The sequence below is a fragment of the Fundulus heteroclitus genome, unplaced genomic scaffold (assembly GCF_011125445.2).
Source record: "Fundulus heteroclitus isolate FHET01 unplaced genomic scaffold, MU-UCD_Fhet_4.1 scaffold_511, whole genome shotgun sequence".
NCBI classification, from domain to species: domain Eukaryota; kingdom Metazoa; phylum Chordata; class Actinopteri; order Cyprinodontiformes; family Fundulidae; genus Fundulus; species Fundulus heteroclitus.
In genome coordinates this window covers 11,396-21,423 of record NW_023396936.1, presented here as the reverse complement: position 1 = coordinate 21,423, position 10,028 = coordinate 11,396, and the positions used below count along the sequence as shown (strand labels likewise).

The 10,028-nt window shown below is 44.5% G+C and overlaps 1 protein-coding gene across 1 annotated transcript; it reads right to left on the bottom strand.

The window, feature by feature from the left end:
• Window positions 1–2,052: 2,052 nt before the first annotated feature.
• Window positions 2,053–9,036, bottom strand: LOC118556026 (zinc finger and BTB domain-containing protein 7B-like). The gene is made up of 3 exons (XM_036132474.1): window positions 8,947–9,036; window positions 5,076–6,121; window positions 2,053–4,990 (listed from the first exon to the last, which is right to left on the bottom strand). Exons 1-3 carry the CDS (start codon window positions 9,007–9,009, stop codon window positions 4,375–4,377), a joined length of 1,725 nt encoding a protein of 574 aa, XP_035988367.1. The 5' UTR covers window positions 9,010–9,036; the 3' UTR covers window positions 2,053–4,374.
• Window positions 9,037–10,028: the final 992 nt, after the last annotated feature.

The following is a 10,028-nucleotide window of genomic DNA, read 5'->3' as shown; positions in this document are numbered from 1 at the left end:
TTGTACAAGAAAGTTACTGCAAAGTTAATTTATTTTCCTGCAAAGTTACTTTATTATCCTGCAAAGTTACTTTATTCTGAAATCCACTGCAATTCACTTTCTCGAGCTGTATGCAAACGAAATTTCGTTCTGTACGCACTCTGTGCATACAAAATGACAATAAAGTTTGTCTAAGTCTAAGTCTAAAACTGTAATTTAGATCTTGCATCATATTTTGTTGATGTAATCTGATTTTACCACAAAGAGCCAAAGCCTTCCTCAACCTTCACAAGGATGTTCACAATAAGAGAAACAGAGAGGCTGCAGAGGATCCCAGTCTGTCAGGTGAGCTGCTTTACCACAGACAGGTCTTGGTGTGGCAGAGTAATTACGGTTTACGACTTTAGTGCCAAATTCCACCTGACCTACATTTTAATGTTGTCTTAGCACTTTAACAAACTGATCTACAGGAGCAAAAGCTGAACTGACTGAAGCTTGTATCTCTATCACAAGCAAGCAGTAAAATTAGGTATATTTAGGTGTCGTCAGAACATTGTAGTAGCTTTTTTTGTTTTGGCAAAGTTAACTGGCTCTTCTAGCAGCTTATTGGGGCAGTCCAGCAGCAAGTCCAATGGGACAAAAAAATGAAACATGAGCCAGAAAATAGATTTTCATGGTGGTCCCATTGGAAAAATGGTGGTGGTGGTTGTGGGGGAGGGGGGGCAGCGGCATCTGGAACAGCAATGGTTAATCAGCTGCAATAGTAATGGTGTATCATATTATCTAACTGCACTATAAAGCTACCAGGTCAAGCATAAATATGACAATATTGTACTGAAAGTTGAAAAAATACATCTTTAGCAGGGTAAAAAAATACTAATCAGAAGTTATATAAAGCATACAACAACAAAGAATAAACTTAAACCTTTTAAACTGCAACTTTTGTAACTTCTTGCTGTAGCTAGCTGTGCTCATACTATCTTGTAAGTTCAGTAGGTATTTTTTAGGCCTTGACTAGCATATTTAAAGCTATACAAAGTTCTTTGCTGCTGTTTCTGTGAAGGTAATGCCAGGGTGAGTTACTTTATACTCTAGATACCACTAGTGGGGGATGCAGTTCCAAGAGTATCGGGTCACTCACCTTCACATGCCTAATGCTGATAATATAATAATCTTTAGGATGGCATTTAATATTGGCTCACCCTCTAAACAAGATGAAGACTTTGTGGAAAATCAACTCGCATGTTTGAAGTATGCATTCTTTTTCACGCACCTTAATTTTGAATAGCACACCCAAACTGGGATCAGTGATGTGGAAATCAATGCTCTGCAGCATCATAGCATTGTTTTTCCATGGCATTGTACTGTTTCATTTTTATATTAAAGGATTGATTGAATATCTAGTAATTAAATTTCAACACTTAGATCTCTAAAACTAAATGAATCAGACAGCAGGTGATCCCATTAGTTTGTCTTTCAGTTTCAAGCATCCAGCCGCTTGAGGCGAGTTTAGCACCTGCTTAGCATTTTCATGACATTCAGTAACGTTATTATTGAGTAGTTACTTGGATATTGAAACTCCTATTGGGTCTGCTCTGCAGCAGTGGTCCACATGGGAGGTGTGTGAGAGTTGCTGTGATCATGCAGATAACATTTTTGACACATCTAAAAATAAATTTGTGGCAGCCTAACTTAGTTTGTGATGGAAATCTATATACCACAGTGTCAAATGCAATGTAAGGTGATGTGGAAGCATTACATGTTCCTATACCATTGAAACTAAAGTGCACAGTAGATCATGGGAAACTCAGTTGGCAAAAAGCTCAGTGCGTATTTAATGTTTTCTCCTCTGAGACTGCTTAGCAAGTTTGATTTTAAAAAACTAGTCAAATATTATTTATTAATAATTGTTTTGTGAAATGTTTTAAGACTGATGCCGGTACTAATGAAAACATGTTTAACAGTTGCATAGTGTGTGCACCAGAGGGCGCAACCTTGACTAAAGTTATTAGTTTTAAGGAGTTCCTAAAGTCCTTCCAGTTGTGATAAAAAAAAAAAGATCAACACAAAAAAGCAAGCTCAGATATCTTTATTGTCTTTACATCATCTGAAACGAATCATGGGGAAATGAATCTGCATCTCTGAGAAAACAAAGTCTCCAAGAACTGAAAGACAAGAAAAAAAAAAAAAGTATCCCTGATAGTGGGGTCTCTATTCAGACCATACCCCTCAAAGTCCCCTCACCGAAGCCATGGAAAAAAAACAAAAAAAAACAAAAAAACAGCTCACATATAAACACGTTTCACAGCTGACATCAGTTTAACCGTCATTCATTCACAAAGCTTTTACCTGGGAGCACCAACACCCTTCATGCACAGGACCAACTGTCATACTGACAATCCAGTAGGACAGGTTCCCACAAGGCCAGTAGATTTCTTTCATTACTATTATCTGCACATAAGATATCCTTCATTACAAAATCTATAAAATATAATATTTCAAACTACTGGAATCCCACTTGCATGAACAGCATCAGCCACCCTACAGCACTGCTTGCTTTCCCATTGAACATTTTGTATAATCACTTAGTGCATTGCTCAAGATTTCCTGAGAATAGTTGCAGCACAAACAAACCCTAAGGCAACTTCATCCCAATATATATCCATACGTATATAGATTTCTTGTTTGACTATAACCACTAATGTGAAGTATGTATGAGGGCTTTAGAGGAAGTACAGTCTACCTAATCAGAATTTTTAAAAGTAACGAGAAAAATAAAAAGGATAAGATGTTGAAAGTAGGACAAAAAAAAAAGAACAAAAAGCTTGAAGCTCTCCAATCTCATAGTGCAAATACAATGGAAACAAATGGAGAGTTCCACGACAGCAAAGACAGGATATAGTGCACACAAGGCCAGAACAGCACATTTGCTACATGGATTTTAATGTGAAAGAGAAGATTTCCGAAAAAGCCATTAATGTTTGCACGACGCGCAGCAAAAAACGTCCACGTAAAACTTAAAAGTTTTTTGGTCAGAGATGAATAAACCCAAAAAGGAAATGGCCCCTTTTAGTCACAGCCAAACTACAAGAACTGCTTTGTAATAGCGTGTGGTACATACTGTCCCACGGCGAGTTAACAGCAGAAAAGTCTTTGTGTGTTCCTGTTCCAGGAGTTTTCTTTACCCTCTCTGCTGTCTTTGCTCTAGACCTTCTGTGTTACCCCGTGAAGGGAGGAATGTGCCTGTGTTACTGCAGAACCTGGTGGGTTAAATGTGCAAAGAATGCATTTGAGGAAGAATGGCTTAAAAGAAGATGATCGGCCTTTTAAAAAAAAAAAAGAAAAAAAAAAGAAAACAAGGCTTGGGCATTTGGGGTTGTTGAGCAAAAAGATCATTGGAGCAGGTAGGGGTTCGACAGAGACGGGTTCAGGTCTGGATTTGGTCTTAAGATGGTCATAATAAATAGCAATAAATAAATAAATACACAGAGGGGTGTATATTGTCTCAGTAATCCCTGCATTTTGCCACATTAATTTATTTAATAATGTAAATGAGGGCATAGAAAGACGGATAAAATATGTATCTTTTACCAGCATCAAACCGCTAATCCAGACCTGTGTTTTTGTTTTTGGTCAGGCATTTAGCCCAGAGCTCTTTGGCTCTGAAACGCTCCAATATGCAAGTAGAGTCTTTCTCATGGCTTTTCAAAAAGGGTTGGGAAGAAGCTCCTCTTCTTCATACCCAACATTGGCTACAATTCACCCCCTCTCTTCTGCAAAACAAGAAACGAAACCCAGCAGATCTTTGGTCAAAAGCACCAAAATAAAGCAAAGACTGAACCACTAAAAAAAAATGAATTATTGCTTTTAACCCAAGGATTGAGCTTGATTAAATTACATTGCATTTCCACTGGCAGCCACCAGAGGACCGCGGGCACACAAATCCTCCGCTGTGATCTTGTAGGCCATATGAATTTCAAACTGCATCTGAATCAACAAAAATACACGTCTTTAAATAGTTCTCCGTTCTGAAGCCCTGGATTTTAGTTTGCATAGTGAAAAAACATCCTGGTGACCAGAAATTCAACAACAAAAACAAAAAAAAAAGTATTAGAGACAACTCAAACCTAAAATACTTAAAACAGCAAACGTTAACAGACAAAATAAGTCAACAAAATGCCAGAAACCAGAAGACCAACATTTAGAACATCTCAGAAAACCCGTTTTCCTTTTTTTTTTTTTTTTTTTTTTTTTTACTTAAACGTATTTTGATAAGTTCTTTTAAGTGCTCTCTGTATGGGAGCAGCAGGTCATTAGTCCAGCCACCTGAGATGATTTTTATTATTTTTTTACTGTGGATATTTTACCACATAAACAGTCTTTTTTTTTTTTTTACTATTCCCCTTCTTCTTCTGCTTCTTCGTCTTCCGCGTCATCGGCCCATCTTTCTCGTTGCAGAGTCGGCGAGCGAGTTCCTCCGGGATCTTCTCTCTCCGTCTCTCTACCGCCTCGCATGTCAAGCCCTCGCAGGAACAGCTCGGGGTAGCTGGCCAGCCTCTGGGGGGCGAGTTGGGCCAACGCCTGAAGGGTCAGCGACCTCTCCCTGTCGATGCTGCCTGGGAATAACAGAGAAGGGCCGCCGCCGCCGGCCCCGCCCCCAACCTCCAACATGGAGCGGGGATGGAACATGGAGGAGTGGGCCTGCAGAGACAGAGGGCTGGGGCGATCCCTGGTGCCTTCGTTCTCACCTCCTTCCTCTCCCAGCTCGGGGACTCGCCTGGGCCGACGGGTGCGCAGCTCCAGGCAGTTGTGACCCTTGCGGTGACGCTGGAGGTGGTCCTCTCGGGCGAAGGCCTTGTGGCAGAGCGGGCACTCGAAGGGCCGCGCCCCGCTGTGGAGGGACAGGTGGTTTTTGAGGTCGTACGAGTGGAGGAACCGCGCGGGGCAGTGTTGGCAGGAGTAGGGCCGCTCGCCCGTGTGTTTCCGCATGTGGATCTTCAACTTATCGTTGCTAAACGGGAGGAAATAAATGATGAGAAGGCGTCAAAAGCAAGAGACAAAACGATAAACGTGTGTTTGAAGTTTTTTTTTTGTACCGTGTGAAGCGGACGCCACAGGCAGAGCACTGGAAGGGTTTCTCCCCGGTGTGTGTCCTCATGTGGCGCGGCATTTTTCCCGCTCCGTGAATGATCTTCTGGCAGACAGGACACTGCTGGGGCATTTGGGACTTCCTCTTCCTTCCCCCTCCTGCCGCTGATGGGGCTGTGCCTCGATCCGCCGTAGAGGTGGGTAAGGAGCTGGACCCCATCACCATGATATTGTCACCTAGCCCCTCCATGTCATCATCCTCAGACAGCTTGTTGCTCTGGATGGGAGGCTGGTGGGCTATCCGAGGCTGCTCCTGCGACCAGTGAAGGAGCCCTCCGTTTAGTGTGGCCCCTCTCCCAGGCTCTCTGATGGCCCTCAGATCCCCGTTTTGCCCGAGGTTGGGATGCATTTTCTCCGGTTCGGGGCTGGGAGGCTGGGTGGGGGGCAGGGAGCGAACGCTGTCAGGAGAGGCGGGCAGCCGGTTTAAAGGTGACAGGTTGTTGTGAGGTAACCCGACTTTTTTCAACTTCTTTTTGTCCGTTTTTCTTCTGGATATTTTCTCTACAACGTTCGTTGTCGCTGCCGTCCTCTCGCTGGTCATCTGCTGGGGTCTCTGCTCCCCCGCCGTGTCCCCCTCTGCGTCCCCCGTCTCCCCGAGGATGTCTCTGCAGGCGTCAGCCACACACTGGATGCCCAGGAGCTGAGCACCTCGCAGCACATCTCTCATCCCGGAGCTGGGAATGGTGAGCGTGGCGGTGTAGGCAAATTCCAGCAGGGCGTCTAAGGCGTCGGGGGCCACGCAGTCCAGCTGGCAGACGCTGAAGCCACCGCCACCCTCGCCGCCGCCTTCCTCCGCTCCGAACAGCCGGCGGAAGTAGAGGCTGACGGCCGCCATGACGGAGCGATGTGTTGGGTAGCGAGCCCCGTGGGAGGTGAGGGTGAGGTCACACAGGAGTCCTGTCCTCCTCTGGTCATTGAGGTGGGACAAGAGCTCGTTGCTGTGCTCCGGGAAGGGGATCCCAATCAGGCCGTCCTCTCCTGGAGACATCGCCACCTACAGCACATAAAGAGAAGGTTAAGGATTTGAAAGAGTAAATTAAAACCACTCTTGTTTTTAATTCTACCATTTAGTTTGGAAAAAAGCAATAGGGATGCATTTTTATAAGAATTGCAGTGCCTGGCAAAGGTATTCCTACCCAATGAAATTAGTAGCATGATAGCGGCGTCCGGGGAGCAACATGGGGTTGAGGGTCTTGCTCAGGGACTCAGAGTGCAGGCGCTGGGGATCGAACCGGGTACTTGCATCTTTCTCAGAGCGCAAGCCAACACTCCCCATACACCGAGACGCAGCTCGGTAGGCAATTTGGGGTTAAGTACCTTGCCCAGGGGCACATCGACATGTGGCAAGGGGAAGCTAGAATTGAACCCACAACCTTCTGATTGCCAGACGACTACTCAACCCATCAAGCCACAGTTGCCCATTACTATTATTGTATCATTATATTATATTAAAGCAATAGGGATGCGTTTTTATAAGAATTGCAGTGCCTGGCAAAGGTATTCCTACCCAATGAACTTAGTAGCATGATAAAATATGATAGCCTCAGTGTATTTAAGTAGTATTTTATACGCAAGAACAACATTAACCAGAAATTCCGTCCATAGGACAACTAATTGTTGTTTTTATTTCACAAATCCAGCCTTTATAGCCATTAAGGGGAACCCAGCAAACACGTGGAACAAGGTGCGCTGGTCAGATGAGACCAAAACTAAACCTTTTTGTCTAAATGGAAAAAAAACAACTATATGTACTGATTGTCCTCACAGTAAAGCACTGTGTTGGCAGCATCATTCTGTGGGAATATTTTTCTTGAGCAGTGACAGGGAAGATGGATAGAGGATTACAGGATAACGCTGCTGTATGAAAACCTGTTAGAGGCTGCAGATTTAAGCAGAGCGTCAGCTTCCAGTAAAACAACGACCATAAATAGAAGCTGTAATGGAAACTTTTAGATCAAAGCATATTTATGGACTAGAATGAGAATTGAGTCAAAGTCAGACTTAAATCCAACTGATAATGTGTATAAGACTTGAAAATCAATGCTCACAGATGCTCTCCATCCAATTTGACGCAGTTTAAGCTGTTTTGCAAAAATAGTATAGGACAGTTTCCATCTGCAGAAGTGCTAAGCTGTTGGGGACGCACATGAAAAGACTTGCAGCTGTAACTTTAAGTCGGTTCCACAAAGTCTTGTGAATGAAAATGCAAGTTCAGGTTTTAATTTAAAATGTTTAAAAAAAAGAATGTTTAGTTTTCCTTCCTCTTCATCATGCATGTTTATATCAGACTATCACCCAGAATCCAGTTAATATATAATAAAGTTTGAGGTTGTGGCATGACAAAATGTGAAAATGCTCCAGGAGTGCGAATACTTTTGCATGGCACTGGGAGGTTGAATATCATTATTATTGGCCTGCAGTTTCTGAGAAAGAGATTACCCAGACCTCCGCTTAACCGTTCTAAAAGTAAACCCTCAGTAGCGTGACTGACATGAGGACTCCTCCTTCACGTGAGGGACAATTTAAACAGGGCTTAACAACCACTCTGCCCCCCATGATCATCCTGTATTTTCCATCCAGATTACCAAAACAGGAGGAGGCTATTTCAACCCATCGGGTGGGGGTTGGGTGATTCAAAGAAGAATAGAGACGATGGCGCCTGGGCCGAGGGGAAATATTAACGCGAGATAGAGAGGGAAAAGAAAAAAAAGAAGTAATTCTCGAGACGGAGGGTGGTATAAAGCCAGATGACTGGCGGTGATGTGGAAAGGATAGAGGGTTGTGCAATGCCCTGTGGGTGCTGCAGCCAAGGGGGCAGTAGGTTAATTCGTGTGTGAAACCTTTATAGCATTAGCCAACTGATTAAAATACCTGGAGAAGAACTTGCAAAGGGCTATTAGAGGAGGAAGAGAAAAAGAGCAAGCAGGGGAGCGGCAGGGGAGCGGGAGGAAGTGACAGAGTAGAGTGGGTGAAACGGGGGGAGTACCAGTGAAAGAATGAGGAAGGAAAACAGCAAGAGGAGGCCTCAAATAAATGTCCGCCGCTCAGATGTTCAAAAAGTGCGACAGGTCTCTAACTGATTTGTTTAGATCTAATGGAGACCTCTCGAAAGCCGGTTTTTCCACAACCAGCATTAGCAATGGGCTGCCAATGAACTCCAGAAATGAAAGGTGAGCAAGGACAATAAGTTCCTCTCCTTTAAAAGAGTCCTGACTGTAATGAGACCCAACTACTCCCTGCTTTGGATCTCCAAGCACGCACTTCGCCCTGTCCGCATTGTACCTGGTCGATAGTACATCTCCCACGCACCTGAGCAGACCAGATTTTCCACAAACAAGTCCCCAACACCACCACCCCCTCCTCCCTCCCCTCCTGCACCTTGCCTCCCCTCCATAGCAACTGGCAGCCCCCCCCCGGCCGTCCAATAACAGCGTTCACACCGTGCCCAGAGGGCTCTGCACAACAACAGCACACCCACCTGAATAACCTGCTCCAAAACACACCTTATTAAACACACATGCACGCACACACAGAAAACACGCACGCAGCGGCTTCCATGTAAGTCGGTGGCTCCCCCCACCCACCATTGTTCATTTTAACTGGTGACGAACTTAACGACGGACTATTTAAGACAAAAACAAAAAAAAAAGAAACGCACTCCACCCTTACGACTAAATCGAGAACAATTACAATTAAACATTGGCACTTGAAATGTACTTTTAAGTCAACAGTTTGGATCCTTCCCAACACTAAGGACAAAGTCAAAACTTTCTTTTTCAAGAAAGCGTCCCACCCAAAGGTTTGGAGCGTCAGTCCTACCTTGCCCATCTTTATGGGCACAGTCCCCTGGAGACGAGGCAGCCTCAGTCTCGTGGTATCCATTTTTTTCCTCCTTTGCTCGTCGTCTCGCCGCCTTTCAAAACCACCTCTTCTTTCCTATTTCCTTCTCCCTCCTTTGGAGGTGCAAGTTAAAGGTCTGATCTGGTTGTCAGAGGTCGGGGTTAAGCGCTCGTCCTTGGGGATGTCTACCGCTTTCAAACATGCTGTCACTCACTCTCCTTCCTGTTGTACCAAAAGTGGGTGCACACTGACGAAGAGAGATGTAGAGATACCCCTCCCCCCCCCTGATGATCGTCGCCTACGCGCCCCCTCTCTCCAAAACCCAACGGCCCATTTTCCGAACACTTTCCGATAAACACCGTCTCCTTCCCTTCCTCGGAGAAAGGGGAACCCAAACAGGTAGATGGAGAGCAGCGGGGCTAAAGCGGGGACATCGGGTGAAATGCTTCCCCCTTCGGGGGTTAAGACCCAAACATCAGTTTAGCTGCTTTTTAGTAGGAAGGAAACATGCACATGCAACCAAAAAACACATTAAAAATACTTTCCAGACAACTCAAAGAATGTCAAAGTTGAAAAACTAACTAAGAACAGAAATCATATTGACATTCTGAGTCATTCTGCACCCCAATCAAACATTCAGGTAGGTGCAATATGAGAGCTAACCCATATTACGCCGCACCTCTGAGACAAAGTGGTGCACAGAGCTCTTCCTTTGAAGGCGAACTAAACCTCCGCTGCTCCGACAATAACACCAAAGTTTTGACGGCAAATATTTACAGCTATTTTTAAATGGAAAATGTGCTTTTGAAGGTTTTTCCTCTTCAACGCGAGGCGGCGACAGCGATCGGACGCAACGGTTGAGACAACGGTTTAATTTCTCGCACATTGTTTTTCCAACTCTCGGCAGGTTTGATGATGAACCAACAGGCTGAATTGGATGTTTTACATAACCAAACGTGAGGATTTGCTGTTCTCCTCGGTTATACCACAGCACGGTGTTATCTCTGGCCTTCTGTGAAGATGTCACCCTGCCCTTAAAAAGCCAAACTTTATCACTGCGG